Source organism: Pogonomyrmex barbatus, unplaced genomic scaffold (assembly GCF_055798465.1).
Source record: "Pogonomyrmex barbatus isolate J1 unplaced genomic scaffold, ASM5579846v1 scaffold18, whole genome shotgun sequence".
Lineage (NCBI taxonomy): Eukaryota > Metazoa > Arthropoda > Insecta > Hymenoptera > Formicidae > Pogonomyrmex > Pogonomyrmex barbatus.
The window spans coordinates 3,993,124-4,013,970 of NW_028297114.1; the positions used below are offsets into that span (position 1 = coordinate 3,993,124).

The 20,847-nt window shown below is 39.0% G+C and overlaps 1 protein-coding gene across 1 annotated transcript in view; it reads left to right on the forward strand.

Annotated features, from left to right (window-relative positions):
• Galphao (G protein alpha o subunit) overlaps window positions 1-12,420 on the forward strand; it is a 32,808-nt gene extending 20,388 nt beyond the window's left edge. Inside the window, exons 6-9 of the mRNA XM_011646095.2 lie at window positions 2,234-2,362; window positions 3,064-3,193; window positions 4,292-4,445; window positions 4,541-12,420. Coding sequence (XP_011644397.1) covers window positions 2,234-2,362; window positions 3,064-3,193; window positions 4,292-4,445; window positions 4,541-4,728 — 601 coding nt within the window. The 3' untranslated portion in view covers window positions 4,729-12,420. The remainder of the gene's footprint in view (window positions 1-2,233; window positions 2,363-3,063; window positions 3,194-4,291; window positions 4,446-4,540) is intronic.
• Window positions 12,421-20,847: the final 8,427 nt, after the last annotated feature.

Here is a 20,847-nt window from a genome sequence, read left to right on the forward strand (position 1 = left end):
GGATTTTTCTTTTGAGTTTCCAACGAGAGAATTCTTCTATCAATTCGCTTGTGATTCCCAAATCAGGCGAGACCTCGATTCCTCGATATTTTCGCTCGGGGAGAACTCAATCGCGATTCGGTTCAAAGACTGTGTCATCAGAAGCGAGGTCTTCTGAAACCTGAAAAATGAACATTCCAAAGGGAAGAACGAGATGATCTTGAATAACCCTCCGGGAAGTTCGCGTGTAGGGGACTGCCGCGAGAATTTCGTTTCGCGAGGCCGGAAGAGAGTAATGCGAATTTCTCGAGGAGGAAATCGCGCTGGGGTGAGTACTGGAGGAGATGCGACAGGTTTGGCCGAAGACGAGGTCACGACAGGGGGGATGATGATACGACAGGGGTAGCTTCGATAGTCGAAATGTTACGAGAAACGCGCGCCAACTTTCTCTCTCTCTCCTCTCTCCCTCCCTCTCCCCATTTCTCTCTCTCTCTTTCAGTTTTCCTCTTCTTTCCTCTTTAACGCTTTCTTCGGGGGATTCTCTTTCTCTTCTCCCTCGTGCGCACCTCGTCATTATTGATCGCGATGACGTCACGCCACGCCCGTGTCACGTGGCACGCAACCAAGATGGCCGATCGGGTTCCGGCGTATACCTTCTCTCCTATTTTCTCCTCTCGGTTTATTCGTGCCTCTTCCTCTCTTTCTCTATCTATTCTCCCTTTTTTTCCTCTTGCTAGAAAAATCTAAGCTTCTTTCCTCCCTAGGGTGGTATTACCAGGACTCGCTCGCTCGTCTCGGCTTTGGCGTGTCCTGAATTGCCAAATCCTTCATGGCGGCCTGATTCCCCCGTGCTTCGATCTTCGCTTCCATTTCCTGCGCACTCACCACCCTGCCACCCCTCTCTTTTTCATTCTCTTTCTCTGTCGCTTCTTCATGCTCTGGACCCTTTTCATCGTATCTTCCCTCGCATTGCCTGGCTATTTCTTTTCGCTATTTTTCTTTTTCTCTTCCTTGTTGAAGATTCATTTATCATTAGTCCTCTTCATCACCAGCTTCCGATTACTCCCCTTTCTCATCTCATTTTCCTTTTTTTTTTATTCATTACGGAAGCCAGAAGGCATCTTATAACCCTTATCTCGCAACCCCTAAATGCCGTAAGCAGTAGTCTAAAAAGGTGGCGCTGCGTGGTTTTTCCTAACCTTTCATTTCCCCGTTTGCTTCTTGAAAAATATATGGACATTTGACGAAGGGATTTTTAATACGAGTACTGTTGTACTTTTATTTTTTTAACAATCATTTATGAAAAAAAATACTAAATCATTTTTATTTGATACCTTATTTTGAAAAATAGTTTAGCATTTAATATATTCTAATCATTAAATATTTATTATTCAAACTGCATCGCCTATCATTAATTTAACATTAACATTCAACATTCGAGAACAACATCGCGTAGTCAAATTCAAGAAATGTAGTTATTAAACCGACAATGGAATTAATTAATTCAACAATGTAATCTACAACAAAGTTAACAATTCAAACATTTCATAATTTCTTTTATTTAAATTATTATTATTATTAAATATACACTGAAATAATATCTAAGAATAATCGGATTTGTTTTTTTTTCACATTGTCCTCGATGTTGAATTGCGAAATGTTGTCAACCGTGTCGATCTCGCGAACGATCAATGAGAAACTTCTAAGGCGCTTGCACCGGTGAAAGCCTGGCTCGTGGCAGCCAGTTCGCACGGCAGTTTACGAAAATCCGATTACAGTAACGCCATTTATTTTATCCGCTCGCTTCCAGCTACTTGTTGCGAGCCGCGCCCTAGCTCCCACTTCGAACGCTCCCACCGCTCAGAATCGAATCCAGATTTATTCTATAAGCAGATGTTAATTTATTGCCAATTAATCGATAGTCGCTCGAGAATTCATCGTCCTCGCAATTTAATGAAAAATCGAGATTAGAGTCGAAGACTAAAAGCATCTAGGCGCGTGTAAAAGAAGAATCATATTATAAAAATAAATTAAGCAGACCTAATCAAAAAGAAAATTATTTTGCTCTCTTAAGAAATGCTGTGCAAATATTAAAAATATTTAATAGATAGAAGAGAACAGAAACTGCAGGAAATAATTAATTTGTCATGTTGTCAAAATACTTTGGATATATATTGTCAAGATATATATTGCCACTATTTATAATAGTTATAATTTTGCAACATTTTCCTACAAATGTATTCTTTTTTTATAGCTTCCTGGATGACTTGGATCGATTAGGAGCGAAGGAGTATCAGCCAACGGAACAGGATATCCTCAGAACCCGAGTGAAAACGACGGGCATTGTAGAAGTTCACTTCTCATTCAAAAACCTCAATTTCAAGTAAGCCGAGGTCCAATCAACTTAGTTGTACAATTAAATAAAGGTTCATAATATATTTTTAAATATAATATATTTTTAAATATAGCTTAATACAGGAAGATAAATTGTGAGGTAAACCCGCGACGCTAATTAGGACTGTTTCGCGGATGACGATATCAATCACTCGTTCCTGCTTTATTTATGCCGACTCGTGTAATCTCGCGAACGAACGCGACACTCTGAAGATGCGAGGCGGCTACCTCGTTATGAATGGTCGACGCGTGAGTCATTTACCGTGATAATTTGAGCGTTTGCTTGGAACGAAGCCGAGCGATGAATCGTACTCGACCGATACTTCTTTCTATTTGTCGCGGAGGATCGAAAATTAGCGTTGCTAGCGATTAAAATGCGTGTCGAGATAGTTACGTCCCCGCTAAACCAACTAGCTTCTCAACTCTCTCTATATCTCTCTCTCTATATCTGCCGATTAACAACGAAATTAGATGAGACACCATGTGAACCTTTTCATTTACTTTCTGACATCGTAATGTAGTACAATAGAATAATAAATTTCTGCGAAGTTGGCCTAGAACTCTGCTTATTTTTTTTTTTACATTTTAAGAAAGTGGTATCAACTTCATAGAAATGATTGATTAGATTAAAAATTCAAAGAACGAAATGCTAGTAAAGTTAATTATTTTTCCCTATCTCTCTTTTTTTAGATTATTTGATGTGGGTGGTCAGAGGAGCGAGCGTAAGAAATGGATACACTGCTTCGAGGACGTAACCGCAATTATTTTCTGTGTGGCAATGTCCGAATACGATCAGGTCTTGCACGAGGACGAAACGACGGTAAATACACGACGTTGCTAATTTATCTCTTTCAACATATTCGTTACTTTAATTCCGAATACTCGATCCAAACTCGTTTGTCATGATTGTTATGATATTATGAAGAAAAAAGATAATATAAATTATTAATTATTTCTTTGTATATATCACACAGAAATAAAAGAAAATCAATTTTTCTTAGGATTTTTAACTTTAATAATATTATAAAATTCAAGAGACATCAAATCTTATTATGATATTATCGTTACAGCCAACATATAATGATCCTGGACAAATACATAATTAAATAAGGAGAAAAATTTTATTTCAAACACAAAGATCCTACCTGACTTTTACGTTGCTTTCCTCTTTTAGTTTGAGGAGAAAAAGTTATAACATTTCTAATTGAGATTTTTAAATGAGATATGATAGAGAAAAACGGTTCCTCTTTCTAACGGTTGTTTTCTTTATTTCGTTTAATCGCAAATTCACGCGCATTCGTCACGTTAGAAATGCAAGGTGATCGATGTTAGGCATGGTTGTTACCGGCTTGTTACGCACGGTCCGTATGAAAAATATCACGTCCAAATTAGGAATGCGAGGGAGAGTAACTGAATAACGTAACTGAATTCCTCTCCGAGGAATCAAGAGATCAATTGCCGGGGTCGCTGCACGTGGGAAGGTTCCGTTGAACTCTCCGCTCGCGTGCGTAATGACACACGCGCGTTGTCATCCTACCAATGTTAATTGCCATTACGGTGTGTCCGTCTCGTGACCTGTATCGTCGGTCCATCATAGCCTATACGGATTATGCGCGAAGCAAATGCCGCGCCACGCCATTATTAATCGCTTTAAATACAATCGCGTTTAGAGAGCGAGTTTCTACGAGACGTGGGCTTGAATCGTTAGCACGCTATTTATATACCGTATGATTATGCGTTTATGGATTTTTCTCTCGTGATCGCATTCTCTCATGTCTGATCGACCGTCAGATTTCGCAAGAGGAGAAAACGAAACTTTAGAATCGCAAGCATGTGTCCATCCGCGGAGTTTGCACGCGAACATTTCGCGTGAACGAGCGAGATTGTAACGTCATCCTTTTTTTTTGACATATTGCAGAACCGAATGCAGGAGAGCTTAAAGCTATTCGACTCGATTTGCAACAACAAGTGGTTTACCGACACCTCGATTATCCTCTTCCTGAACAAAAAGGATCTCTTCGAGGAGAAAATCCGCAAGTCTCCTCTTACAATCTGCTTTCCCGAATACGCTGGTAAGTTACGTTTCTCAAGAAAGTTGCGTTTCTCATCTTTTTATCTTGCGTTACGGGTTTTTTTTATGGCTAACGGCTGTGTTGAACGCTCGTAGGTGCGCAGGAATACAGCGAAGCGGCTGCATACATTCAGGCACAGTTCGAAGCGAAGAACAAGTCGACCACGAAGGAGATTTACTGCCACATGACCTGTGCCACCGACACGAACAACATTCAATTTGTGTTCGACGCGGTCACAGACGTCATTATCGCCAATAATCTGCGCGGCTGCGGTCTCTACTAGGTTAATTCTGTATTCTACGTTAAGCGCAAACGGAGGAGGAAAACGCTACCTACGATATGGCTGGCCGGACGGTATTCTTCAATGGGTTCGTGGCTCGTCTCGGCTCCATTCCGACACGAGAAAGAGAGCGCGAAAGAGAGAAAAGAGAGAGAAGGACGATCCCTTTCATTATCAACGCTGTGCAGAACGTAGCGGAACGTTTAGTTTGTTCTTGTTTTATGCTGACGAATCCGAGAAGCCGACGTTGTCAATCGTTCGTGATGTCAGTCGGAGAAACGGTACGCTCCTTGGCGAAGGCAGAAAGAACGATCGATTATGGGCGGAGAACGCGATGCTCTAAGAACGAGATGGCGGGCCATCGTTGGCTCCGATCCTGCTCCGGACGGAGCAAATGTCGTTTTCACGAGGAACGAGACCGAAACGATCGAAGATGGTTTCGCGGGTGATGTCACGATCTTGGTGTACGTGTCGGAGGAATGAAACTTAATAACTTTTTGCCTCTCCGAGAACGCGTTTTTCTTCTTCGGCGAGAACCGCCGTGTTGCAGTTCGCGTGCGAATCGATCGTCGACACGACCGATGAAAACGCTGGTCCTGTACAAAATTAAAGGAGTCGCGGATCGATCGGACCGGTCGATCGAAATCAGTCGTCGATGTTGAGGACCGTCGAGGCATGAGAGCATTTTTGTACCGCGATCTTTGGCTTCATTCTCGTTTCGCTAGAAAACGCTCGAGCATTCCATGACGCTCCTACGCAGAGAAGGAGAGGAAGAGTCATGTGTCGTGCGCGCCGCGCACACGAGTCGAAAAAAACCTTTTCCCACAACTTTCGCACACAGATTTTACTAAGCGCACTCGGAGTTCCGTTTATATATACATATACACGTTCATATATTCTCTTACGTCTCTCCTTTCATCGAGGAAAACAGATCCGCACGCGATCGAACGTATCTCTCAAGAGAGAGCCGAGATTGTTTTCCAGATTTGCATTTTGATAAACAGAGGAGCGGCTGAAGAGGCCACGCGACAAATTTTGTAATGACGTATGAGAGCCACGGTTTCGACGTCGCGAAATGTCTCCATAGCTCGGTTGATTACATTTCTCTCAGCGTAACGTTAGATCTTTCTATTTTTACTTTACGTCATTTCTATGCCATGCAATTACCACGCAGTTAATATGACGACCACGCACACGAGGTATTCCTAGGCACGGGAACATTACAGCCACAAATGTCGATCCATACGCACATCGACACACACGCATAATTATTTTTCACGTTTTTGGAGAAACTTGTATTCCCTTCGTTAACGATTGCCGCAGAGCAATCATGTACAGTATACTTTTATCGTCGCGCACATACACGAATTCCAAAATATATATAGAACGTGTCGACCCTTGAAATCCTCGCGACTTTGAATCACTCGTTCGCTTTGCGAAATTTCCTGATAGGATATATTAGGGAGATGAAAAAAGGAAAAAAAAAAAAAGAAAAAGGTTATTCGCAGTTTCTATAACGCACGAGATAATTCGCAAATTATCCTAATCGTGGACACCGAGGAAAAACAAAATTTTGCGAAATAACGAGACGGCTGAAAATGATTGTCGACATGTTACTGACAGTGATTCAAGATTCTTACGTGGACGCATTTCGTGCGTTCGAGAGCAGGGACACACGTACGCACGTACCTATGCGTGTACAATTTCTGGGACGTCCCGCGCACAGGCGCGCGCGTAAAAGCGCCGCGGCGCGATTTTCTGGCGGGAGTCCTGAGAGTGTATTTTTCTAAGTGCTTCGTTTTCTTCCTTTTCGTTTTTCTTTTCCTACCGGGGTGTACCGACAATACTGGCGATTCGGTTCAGGAAGGGAGGGAGGGAGGGAGGGAGGGCGAGGGAAAGTGTGTGTACGAGAGCATGCATACATGGGACCTCACACTTTAGGCGCGTGTACCAGCACGTGTGTAACGCGTTCCGGGGCAGGCAAGTAAGAATCTCGTTGCGCACAATCGTATTGTACACGGCGCTATCTCGCATAAGTTATATTTTATTACACGAGACCATTGAGGGGAGGAGAGAGGAGGGAGGGAGATACGGGCGAGAGAAAACGAGCCATCGATGAACACAGCATCGTCACGTTTCGATATTTGGATCGTTTTGCGCAAGGAAAGGGCGAGGATGAGGGGATAACGAAGATAGCCGCAATCTAAAAGGATAAATGCGTAGAGTCAGAAGTGGCAGAAACGATCGTTCGAAGTGCCATTAGATTCCGTTAGGAAAAATCGCGAAGGCGATAAGGTGGTAGAATTATCTTTATAGATAAAATGAATTTTCGAATGACAGATGGAGGAGGAGAGGGAATCTGTCACTGTTCGATTTGCGAAGATCCTTAGACTTCTTCACGTCTAACTTCGTCAGCAGAATTATGACGCGTTCTTTTTCATCTTTGAAGTCCCTGTCTGCTCGTCGTTCCTATTCCATGCGACTTTCCTTGGCGCGTTTCGCCTTTCGGATCAGTCAGTCTTCGCGATCGCATTCATCATCAAGATTGCGAGCCCGTTTTGTCGTCGAATAATGTAATATAAGTACAAAGAAGGAGGAAAACGAGGAGAACTGACGAAAGAAACGGGACAGGAAACGCATAATATAACGAGAATTAACTTTGGGTGTTTGAAACGAGACATTCGAAAATATCGGGCGTTTACATACTTGTGCTTGTCTGATAAAGAAGGATGTTTTAAAGTGGACGTTTTAAATGCTTGAATGATGCAGATGTTTAAAAGACATTTCTAAAATAAATTTTTAGATATCTTTCAGATCTCGGGATGGAGTTTGGATATTTTCTTCGTAATGCTTTGTATTATTTTCTGGTATCATTCGCGATACGCACGGATCACGTATCACCTTTATATATATGCAACGAGATATTGATGCTCTAAAAATAAGTCTCGAGTGGCAGCAATGCTACTCATTAGCGATTTTAAATCACTTGATTTTTCATCTCTTCGAACGTCGGACGAGCATGAATATCGATCTCGATGTTTCCGAGCTTCCGAGTTGTGAGTAATCGATGGCATCGTTAGCGAGGCGGGTGATCTCGTGCTTTGTGACTTGTAAGTACTTTAGGGATTAAAGTATTTATACGGACTACCATCAAGAGGAATTATGTGAGAAGTCTTTCAAACGAAACGTACCAAATAGCGCATGCAAATGCGCATGATTTAATTTTTAGTCTAATTACACACAGTTAAGGTGTCGAGGAAACTCTATTGAGAGAGCAAGTTGAACGCGATAGGAGTTGACACTACGCTCGTTGTCGCGAGATATGGAGGATTTGATTAGTCATGAGTATCAGTTTCTACCTTCTAAAATGCCGTAAAAAGATTCTTCAATACGATTTGTTCTTATCCTAAATTCCTCACTGGATCTAAATATATAAACCAATCGTATTAAAAAAATCTTTAAAAAACGACCGTTGCGATTGCTCGAGTGATCTCTTATCTCGTCTAACGAGAGCCAATATTCATTCCGGGATGCTGTTCAATTTGTCCTCGAATCAACTTGACATTCAGCGAATATTCGCGGTACAATGTAAATTGAAGTGCGTGGAGATCATCGTTTCTCGGCTCTAGTCAATCTGTTGAAAAGCTTATCGACGACACAGAGAGAAAAAAACAAAAGAAAATCTGGCCAAAACTAATATTGCAATATATTATTATCCAATTAATATTTAATAATAAAGCACATTGAAATACACACGTAAAATAAAAAATATATCATGTAAATTATTTGTGCTTTATTATTGAATCATAATTAGATAATAATACACAATATTAATTTAGTTATTTATTAAAAATATGTCTAAATTCCAATTTGATCTTTTTTTATACAGTAATTTAGTAGCTACTTTAATACATTTTTCAAATTTCATTTGCGATTTCCTGCGAACAGGCAACATTGATATTATTATCTTATTGTTAAATATTTATTTTCTTTGATATTTATAAGATAATTTATAGTATGATATTTATAGTATGATTAGATAATTTATGTATTTTTTACGTGCATTCTAACGTATTTTATTGTTCAATATTAATATTAGATAATAACATACACACACATATATTACATATTAATTTTGGCCAGGTTTTTTGTTCTTTTTTCTCTATATATTAATGAAATCGTTTTATCCGAAAGGTTCAAAAAGTCTGGGTGGGGTACACGCGCGTGAATTTAATTATGTAAAATGTTCGCGGACATCGAGCGTGCGAAACGTTGAGGATAAGCATGGGGAATCAGAAGGAAAAGAGAGGGAACAGGAATACACGCAAGAGTACACTCATACGTCTACCGATCTACTGCGTTGCTAACTTATACATAATTCAATATTGAAAAGCGATATAAGTGACAATGTTTTCGTGTATACACGTGTGTAGAATGCACGTTCCTCTGACAAGGAATTAGGAAGCGAGGAACTTAGGCGAAAAATGGGCGGCTGTACGCGAGCAAATGTTTTACGAAAATAAAACCAATGGGAAATACAAAACACGGTCGTGAAATCGGGAGAGGAAGTAAAGTCGGTCGTAAAAATGCAGAGGGCTAGTTTCTTTCGGCAGGGAAAGATCCATGAAGCGAATAAGCCGGCGCTTGACCTATTTGTCCACTGGCTTCGCATAATCGCGACGTGAGGGATCGACTTTCGTGGAGATCAACGGATGGATGTTCGTTAGAAATTGATACTGGGCAGCGACAAGAGGCCCGATATATCGGGGAGGACTCTTACGGGTCGGTCAGATCGCAAAGATCGATAGGCGAGAAATCGAAAGATAGACAAGTCGATCGCGCTGCGACGACGAGACAGGTGGACAAGTCTCGGGTCTGTATAATATATAATATATATAATAATAATAATAATAATAATAATAATAATAATAATAATATAGTATTATGATGTGTGATACTATATTAAATGTGTGTAATATACGCTCGAGACACGCGGAATCACCCGTCGCGTATCGCTGCACGCTTGTGCGTAACGCGCGTAAGCGCTCGTGACGCACAATCCCGGATCGGCGGGTCTCACCGTTTCCTTCGCTCCGTTGTTTCTCTCATGGCACACGCATGTGTAACCAGGCTCTCTCCGTTCGAGGCACACACTTCGCGATCGCACTTTTCATTTCGTTTCATCTCACATTCACCGTCTCACGACCGGTCGTAAAGCGGGCTTTCGGCGTCGGGCCCAAGCGCGATGATTTTTTTCCGACGTCTTGGATGTCGTCCGAGATAAATCTCGCCAGGGCGGCCTAGTTCGTGCATCAACATCGGGGAAATTCCAATTATCTTCTCGAGCGATTTATTTCAAATATCTCAAACAAGAGTCCAAAGTCGTCTCTAAGAGACGTCTGAAAAAATTGCGGTGTACCTTTTTAAACGTCCTCAGACGTTTGTGATAGAGTGGAAGATTTTTTTATCGTCTTTTTTTTTTTTTACTTTATTCTATTTCGTTTATTTTATTTTTCTAGAAGGCAAAACGGCGATTCTTTTTAATCCAGTTTTTATTCGGATGTATCTTAGAAATGTTTTAGCGGTTATGGCAATTGAGCGCAATGATCCATGTCATTTTCATATCAATCTGCGAATCGTAGTAAATGGGAAAGGTGGCGCGAAAGAAAAGTCGCTTAACGCGGTCGCAATTTCAATTTGACAACTTCACTTTGAGGCAACTTGATCGTGGATGCGGAATTGAGAATCCGAGGAAGTCATGCCGCGAAGAATTTGTTCGAGATATGTCAAGTTTTTGTCGAAAAGAGAGAACTCGACAATTAACATTTTGTGAAGTAAGATCGATGAAGAATGACCTTTACATATTAACACCTTGGTTTATTGCGACAGCACGGGACGTCCGGGTGAAAACGTTGCAACTTTGTGAAGTAAAACAATAGCGGTTTTGCGCACGACATGGTTTTTTTACGCGACATAAAACGTTTCTTCTCGCAAAAAAATGTGCACTATAAAAACGATGGATTATACGTACGAGTAGTTGGCTATTTATTTTTATTAAAAGTACGTCAGTCACGTCGATATTTTATCTAGCGAAATGAAAATATTCAGGTTTTTCGTTCGTGGCGAATCGAAGTTGTAAAGTTTTCAACGATGAATCCAAGAACGTCTCTCATCGGCGGATAGCCCGTGTTTAGCGCGAGTTGCTTCGCGGTACAAGCGCGCGACTTAATTTCGCTCGGTGAAACTGTATCCGAGATGCGAGAGTCCTTTTATTTTGTATTACTGTCCCTAAGATTAGTGTTATTGACTGTGTAGTCTCGCGATAACGTAGCTGTATTATTCATTATTCACCATGATTGCCATATTGTTGTAAAATTAGCTTAATACACAGACAGCCGGTAGAAGCTATTGTGACGAGTAATATATATATAATTATACATACAAAATATATAATTATACATATATAAATATAGAGATACGTATTAGTTATACTACTGCTAAGTCATACTTTTGTGTGTGTGTGTGTGTGTGTGTGTGTGTGTACATGCAGCCGCGTGGACGGATGGATGGTGCGCATGTGTGTGTGTGTGTGTGTGTGTGTGTGTGTGTGTGTGTGTGTGTGTGTGTGTAGCATTTCTAGTCACGTAATCGAACCAAAAAGAAAAAAGAAAAAAAAAATAAGAAGGAACGTAACAACTAAATGTTTACGCGTACATGTTTACATGTACGTACACGTGCATACCTGACATTGTTCGCTCATTTAAGTTTGTGTACAGCGTGTCCCAGAGACCCGCCGAGAGATACTTTACGACGAACGAATTTCATGACGAATCTGAAGTCGGCTAAGCGCGTGTCGAGAATAAAAAATTTCTCTCTTGAATTCAATTATTATTATTACATTACGTTTAAGATGTATGATACAAGCTCCTTTCCAAGTGGATCGGGAACGACTATGCTCGGCTCATCGATCGATTTCTAATCGAGCCAATTTTAATCGAGATTTAGAAAGCTTGAAACACGCGAAATCTCTAAATTATTCGAAACGACTCCTCTCCGCGAAATAATAAAATAATAATAATGGTAGGTTCGGTACATGCTGTATATACCGAATATAATTGCGCGCTTCTAACATATGAGAGAAGAAAAAGGAAGGATTGCAATTGATCGAAACACGGCGCGAAGGATCGCCGTCAACTTCTTAGAGACTGTGAGCCATATAAACGTTGCATTTCTACGCAGATTTATCAGAAGTTACTTTTTATTCGATCCACTTATTTTTTATTGCTTTGTTGTATTTTTTTTTTTTAAACTGTCGACTTCTTTATTTTCCGTCGCGAGTGGAAGGAAGTCGTAGGGAACGCGGCTAGGCCGCCCTGGAGGACTCGCGGAAGAGGGCGGAAAGGCACGACGAGGATTCTTTCGAAGATACATGGCCTCCCGGTGAAAATCCACTATAATGACGACTATAATGCGAGGCGAGGTGAAATTTACCGACAACAGCCGCGACATGTTCGCTATACATCCTATCATATAAAAACGTGCTCTCTCTGTGCCGTTTATCACGGTAAAAAGCGAGCGAAATGCAGTAAACTGTGTGGGAGGAATTAATTATAGCGTTATATCGTAATTATAATGATTAATGGTAATTATTATAACACACTGGTAATGATAAAGATAATTAAAAAAAAAAAAGAAGTGAATAATGACGTTTAATTGACGATCAATAATCAAGAACGCACGTATTTCATGATGCATTCATAGTTTAATAATCATTATTTGATTTCCGTTGTGAAAGAATGATGTGTAAGAGTCTTATTATTGAGGGGGATGATCGACAGGGGAGAAAGGGCGAGCGTTACACAAAAGATAAAATAAGAAAAAGAGTGAAACGTCTCATTATATAAAGTTACCACCATGGAGAACCTTTCATTATATAAAATTATTATGTAATAATTGTCCATACATCTTAAAATGTCAGAATAAACTAATAATGAAAAAAAATTTATCTCTTCATACTCCTTATTTAATCCTTATTTTATTTCTACTTATTAATTATTAATTATTGTATAAATTATAATTACAATAATTAATATTATTTGTTAAATTCTTACAATAATAAAAAGTTTCTATATATTGTCTGAGATAAATACGTTCTACGTATTTAAAAATAAATAAATAAATGATGACTTTCCTAAATATATACTTTTAAAATACTTCAATTTTCAAGGAATTAAAATGCGTTTAAATATCCCTTTGCTCTAAAAAGAATGATGAATTAAGCTCGTTTTAGCCAATTTATTTTATTCACATGCGGGCGTTGATTAAATAATATTCTTGATAAAAAGTACAATCTTTTAATAAGTTACGATAAGACAATTTCCTGCTCGTAAATGGAATGATTCATTATTCTTTTATATTAATTTATATTGTAAACATAAAATATAGAATATCAAGATTATTAAACGTTTTACTGTCTTTCTTAATTTACAAACTTATTTGTTAAATTGCAAAAATCACACAATCTTATTCTTTTTCCGATGTAAAATAATGAAGAAAAACATTATTTCATTTCCATAAATATTTTTCCGATCAAAATAAAGAAATCAATTTTCTCAAATAAATATCAAATACAAATAATTATTTTAAAGTAGAATAATTACACATTATATATTATTATGCATATCTTATGAATACTCTATGTATCTTATTCTGTTATAAATTAACTTTTGATAGACAAATAAAGATCTTGATTTATCGCGTTGTCAAACGAATAGTTTCATCGAATGACTTCACGAATAACTATCGATAAGAAATCTTACTTCGAATGATTCCGATAAAATCATAACCTTAAAATCATAGCCTTGAATGTTCTTAACTCAAACTACAGATTAAAATCCGTACAAGGAATCTGCTATTTTCAAGGTATCTTAGGAGATTATTTATAATTCATTCATTCGGGAATTCAATTCAGTCTACTTGTTCTACTTGAATGATTACGACATGCGCGTCGCGTTAAGATTCAAGATAGAGTGGGCAAACCTCGATGCCGTTCTGCATTTGAAATGAGCTCGACAAGTGATAACAATGTCGCACTGGATAATCTAACATGTCACCAGCTCATTCGCGCCCTTTCAAGATCCTTTGGATAACGCTGCAGGTACCTTCTGATATCGACTTTACGTTTGACAACTGTCTTCGTGTTTTTTATATGAGCCTTACATCATAAGAAACTTTTATAAAACTCATTATTTATAATAAATATTAATAATTCTATTTGTTCTTAATATTCTTAACAAATGATTAAAATATCTATCCAGATAGTACTCGCATTAATCGGTCCTCATCCCGAAAGTGCCACCCCGCATTTTCGCCCTTATATCTCGGAGTTTCGGTACATCCCTCAGTATCATCCATCGAGAAACCCCGACTGCGCGTCGCGATGGCACCAACGTGAACTTTATAATGGACAATTCGAGCACGATAACCATCGACGTTCCTCGTTCAAAGAACCACTCATCGATCGTCCGTGGATCGAAATCAGAACTGTTCTGGTTCGTTGTTCAAAAACGCGAAAAAAAGTGTAAGCAAAATCATTGACGTTGATATAATTTGCAAAATAATCATTTTATAACTAATATTTTTTATCGTACCGATAGAAGAGAAACGTTGCATACACAACCGATACGAAATTGCAGAAGGAAAGTGGCTATTAGCGTGAAGATTAACAATGTTGGAAAGGTATTTTCAAAAAAACATTATTAATCTATCAAAACTGTTAAATTTATTATTTTGGTTTATCATACAATTATAATTTTATCATTCTTTGACTTCTAAATGCCTTAGTTTATTATTGTATAATAATTATTTTAAAATTTTTATTAGACAAATACGCGAGAAGAATTCGTGTTGGTGGATCATGTAATGGATCCAATAAAAATGCGTAAAATACGACTACGTAATCCATATGTCATAAAAGTCCGCCAAGAGCCTTTGCTGCACTTATATGGGCTGAGATTTCAAGGCGTAAGATTGTTAATTAAGTTATATCCTATTTAATATTTATCATAATTTTTAATAATAATACTATTTAGTAAAAAGCGAAATAGAATCTTTTTTGCTAAGAACAATCTAATTTTGCTAAGAAGAATATATTTTTTTTCTATAAGTTTTTCGGACAAAATACCAATTAGGTTCGTCAACAATTTGTTAATTGAGATCGACAAAATAGTTTTCAAGTTTTTCGTGGATGCTTTGCTAAGTATTAGTTGTGTGAGCGGAGGACCGCCACAATGTAATCTGGATTATCTACGTCTGATATGCAAATGCATATTAACTGATGATAAATTTGCACTGTTTTAAATATCACATACTGGGTAATAAAAAGAAAATGTTTTTCCTATATATCGATTATTTTGAATAAGGTTGTCAACGCGGAGGTGAGAGAAGAAGTCGTTAATAATCATCGACCAAACTTCACTGGATGTAATGATAGTTTAGACAACCCAACTTGTGGTCGAATATTAATTAATGAAGAGCCAATACTATTTAGTCAAGTAAGAGTAATATAAAAAAATATAAACATTAGTCATAATATATAAAAGAAAGTTGTCGACATCATCATGCCATTTTGTTTCTAGACTATATTTCTTAAATAAAAACTAAATATAAGACTTCAGAAACATAAATAAAAAATTAGAAAATGTCTACTATCAGATAATATAACAGTTTTTATAATTTTATTTTGAAATTTAATAATTTAATAATTATATATGTCACTTTCTTAAAGCTGATAGATGCGAAGAATTTATTATTAAGTTTCACCGATTCCGACAAAATCAACAGTGTGTCTCTTTAATTCTCGATAGTGATTGTTGTCGGTATGTTTCTTATATAAGAAGCAAATTTGGATCTTATCTTGATGGTCTGCTACTGCTCAGAGAAGCCTTTGTACATATTATGAAACTATTTGGAATAGATTACGATTAAAATTATTTCGTTTTTCCTAGAAAAGATAATAGAAATCTAGGAAATAACTGAACAATTTCGAACGCACAGAATCTATCCCGAACAGTTCCATAATATGTATCACCCTGCATTTCTTCCGTCCCCGTCTTTTTCGCTTTATTGCAATTAATTTCAGCCGTAATTTCAAAGCCACCAAAACTGTACATCAACTTCATACCCAAATCAATGCTGCACGTAAAAAAAAAAAGAAGTATTGGCCAAGAAAATATAAAAAAATATGAAAAAGAAAAAAAGACAAAAAAAACAACGAGTCTAGTCATCATATGCCCAGCGCCATTGATTTACACAAATTTCAGTCAAAATATCTAATTGAAATAGTCGCTAAATAGTTACTGTGTGTATCGATCTCAATTGTGTCGCCATAAAAAAAAGAAAAAATCCGTAATTCCGTAATTCGCTTCTAACTTTACTATCAACTCGGATATATATCTTCTGATAGATCTACATAAATTTGACATATATACAGATTCTGCTATAATTCAATCAATATTCTTGTATATATCTGTATACAAAATATGTGTGTATATATGTGTGTGTGTGTGTGTGTGTGTGTGTGTGTGTGTGTGTGTGTGTGTGCGCGCGCGCGCGCGCGCGCGCGCGTGTGTACCTATATACATATATGTATATATATTACGTATCAGATATTAGGTGATATTAGAATACAAAAAGTAAAGGAAGCGATGATAGCAGTTCTTTATATAAGAACTTCTAATATAAAGTGAGGAATGATGTGTGATTGAGGATGTATAAGGCTTGAAGCTTACGCTCGCTGAAGTAGTAACGTTGACCATCCATTTTGCTGTTATAAATATCTTTTACTTTTTTAACATTAATAATAATTAATATGATTTCGAATTTTTTAATAAATTAGCATATTTTTATTTCAATTTTTTTCATATTTTTTTATGGTTTTTGTACTTGTTAACAAAATATTTTATTTCTTAATGATAACATTTGGAAATTATCCTCATTGATATTATCAAAGACTTTAAAGTTTTATGTATCAAAAGATCGATAAAAATATAAAAATTTTAAACAGTTCTATAATTCCTTTGCATATAAAAATTAAGTACAATTCCTTGATGAATGATCGATTATTTAATTTTTAAATTCTTTCGATTTCATTTATCTAAAATAAAAAGTTAAACAAAAAATAACATAAATAAAAATAGAAAAACATGAGAATTACGTTAATTGTAATATTTAATATTATTTTTTATATTTGTGTATTAAACAAAATTATATTATGCGTTACCATAACATAGCAGCTAATATGTAAATTATTATATAATATTTTTATGTTATGCATTTTACCATTTGTATTTTACTCATTTTGTTGCATTTGTAAGCTATTATTATTAACCATTCTCTCAATTACGGTCGAATCCAACTGGCCAAAGATGAAAATAATTTCTGAATGCCGTCGTTTACACGTTAGCTTGGCCAAACTTCCCTGACAATGGCGAGCCATTTAATTAAACTTTAAGCAAGTTATGTCCCTGCAGTAAGAGCCGCGCGCAACAAGACGCCGGATTGCTTTCAGGGTTTCTGCTGTTCTTGCGAGGACGCGCATCGTGCCGAAAGTTTCCGCTCGGTCGCCGCCAAGTCAAACTATTACCAGAGGGACGATGGCGCAAACACAGCTCGCAACAGGTCCGTGTCGAGCGTAAATTTATTTGACAATCCAAAGGCACAGCGCCAGGTCGAAACGAGCGGGAACGGGGAACACAACCGCCAAATCGAGCTGGAGAACGGCGACGCGCGAGGACGAGTAACGAGCTGCAATACTTCCGCCGTTAATGGCCCACTTGGCGAGCGAGCGTCTCCTCTTTGGAAACAACAACGGGAAGAACAGCTTAAAAGCAATTCGGCTAGACAGCATACTCGACCGCTCGAGGCATTCCCTCAGGCGGAGAATGCGAATCGCGAAATTCTGTCGTCCGTATCGAAGAACGTGTTCTCCAATCTGTCACCAATCAAGGGAAAAATCGAAGCCTATATCGATGCCATGTACGAACAAGCCATGAAAAAAAGAGCCATGAAACAGGAAAACGACAAGAGAAACAAGGATTTATTGGTCAATTTATCGAGTGGAAATCTGGATGATTCGAAAAAAGGATTTCGAGAATCGGATCAACGGATTAGCAACGGCCGCTCTTCGATCCATGGATCGGTCACGGATAATCTTCAAGACGTAATTATAAAATTTACAAGTATAGAAGGAGATAACTTTAATAGATTAAAATGTGAGAACTCGAATTCGCAATTTCCCGATCGTCGAGATGACGATCGATCTTCGATTCTTCACGGATCAGTAGCAGATGATTCTCGAAATTCAACTACGAAACTAACGAAGTTAGAAGGCGAGCGAGGTTTCAGGAAAACGGATGGCAAAGAGGATAATCGGAAGTTTCTCGAGCTAGAGAAGTGCGACAGATCAGTGAATTTTTCAGAAAGTGGAAATCGCGAGGAGATGGCGAGAGATCGATTTCGTGGTGCAATCCAGCCAGAAAATACTTTCGATTACACATCGACGTTCCTAGTATTACACTCGTCGCGAATTCCGGAAGAGAGTCAATTTTCGAGACGGACGGAGAAGAATGCGTTCCCTAACGGTGATAACGGAAGTTTCGCCGCGGCTGTTGAACTTTTTACTCGATCGGGGATTTTGTTTCGAGACAACACCGGTGAGGATATTAATCGTAACGTCACGACAAAATCGCACGGTTTCGAGGGGGATGTGTTCGTGCAATTATCGAAAATCGTGATATCGGAAGCGCACTCGTCGACGGCAGATAAAGAGAGGTATGGATTTAGGGCAGCGGGGAACATCTCGGATAACGTTAACGCGTTGAGAAACGCCTCGGTCGTGAGGAAGAACTTAAGTGGAGCCGCGATTCGAAGCGGTAATACGAGCAGTGAGGAGCAAAAAACTGAAAATGCTAATGTATCGACGCGAGTCTCGGCCGCTCCTGCTTTTACAAGATTACGAAATCTCTCCTCTTCCGTTGGAATCGCACGGCTGGAAGAATTATCCGCGCCCACCGTCGTCGTCGTCGTCGCCGCCGCCGCCGCCGCCGCTCGTTCCGCGGATAAATCATTGACGAAAATCCCGGAATCAAAAGCTCGCGGCTCGTTACCGGCGAATGAGATGCAGGGATTTCCCGACGACTTTCGGGATTTATCCAAGAATGGAGAATCGCGCGGAACGTATAACTCGGCCGAACGAGCGTCGAAAGACGTGAACTTGAAAAACAGTTACAAATTCCGGAAGCCCCGCCGGAAGTTGCGAAAGTTCAAAGGGGTCGAGAAGTTTCGCGACAAGGGCGTCGGGGGGAAGTTGAAACGTTTCGGCAAGTCGAGCCGCGGATTGACGCGGAAGCGCGAGTCGCTGGACTTCAAACGCGACAGTTTTCGAAACGAATTTTCGAAGCGTGAACGACGTTTTCGGAGACATCTCGAAACTGGAGAGGAACTTTTTAATACCGCGGATGCTCGGAGCGACGGTCTGACAGATGAGGACTTGCGTCGCAAAACACGTACTTCTGTAGATCACTATATTCGACCTGAGGTAGCTCGCTCTAAACAAAAGACGTCGAAAATTCGGGAAAACAAAGGTCCGAAGAAACAAGTGATTTTGGAATCTGGTCACTCCTATAAAAAGGTCCAATCTGAAGAGAACGATAATCCATTCTACCTCAATAACAAAGATGGCAAAGGGATCAGCATCGATAAACGAATCGAGGACAAGTTCCTGCGAATAAGTAATGTCCTGAAGGAAGATTCTATCGACACAGGAATTATTCAAAAAACTCCGGAGACTTCTCGAGTAGTTACGGAGAGTGAAGTTGCGAAAGCCGATATTTCTAAAATGCAGAATAAAGTAAAAGATAATCTTTTTTCGCGCAAAAACATCAAGCCGAACGAATCGCTTGTGATTCATGAGGATAAAACTCATGAACAAGTCACAGAATTCATTGATACGCGTCAGCCGTTAACTGTGAATAAAAATTCTTTAGCGACTACGATGACGAATAATGAAGTCATCACGACTTCATCATCAATTAAACAGACAGATTCCAATTATAAAGGAGCCATCATCGATCTTTTCGTATCACCGAATACAAGCAAATATGATTACAATGTCTCGAAGCAAATTAATTTTGACGAATCAAAAAATCCGCTGTCTGCAACCGAATTCGTAATGAGACAGACGGAAGTATTCACGCGAAAACTTTCGTCGAATACTTCACGTAGCCGAAATGTCAGTAGCTATTTCAAAGTGACCGATGATCCGCTTAGAATATTATCTGGCAGTCGGATGAGTAGTTCCAAGAAAGTGACATCTCTTGGAGCACTGGACAATCAAAGTAAGGGCGAACGAGATGAAACGGAGAACGCGAGATTTCTCGAACTTAATAATAACTCTTCGCGGATGATTGCCGGTAATTCCGGTAATTCCGTGGAGCCTGAAGGTCCGCCGATCGATCCGGGGCTCTCATCACGTGGTAGCGTTTCGGTTACTGTATTTAAGAAGGTTACACCGGGTGACAAGGAAGTAGAAGGTTTTCGTTACATCGAAGCTCGATATCCGGAAAATTCAAAAAATAACTTGAAGAAAACGCGGGAGAAGGAGGAAATCGCCGAGTTGGTAGATCGAATCGTGAGACAATATGCAGCGTACACGCCCATCATGCCGACCTTCGATGAGATCACGGAAGCGGAAACCTTGCCGTCCAAACAAGAGACGACTGTCACTCAATCCACGACGACCACCTTGGCGACCACTACCAGGATCACGGACGTGGCTTTCCGACCCTCGATACGTCCCGTGACAATGACAACGTTTTCGGGAGAGATGCACGAAGAGATTTCTCTAGACGAGACTACCTTCATAGACGAGACGGAAGCAACGACGCCCAGTCATGTAACGATTTCCAAATGGAGATTTCGACCTGGAAGACCTGACATAAACGTCTCATCGAAAACGAAAGCACGAAGAGTATCGAGTAAAATTAAAAAGAATAGAAAGCAACCGAAAATAGCCAATCGCGTTACAAGTACAAAATTAACGGATGCTGAGGAGGAAGTTGAGGA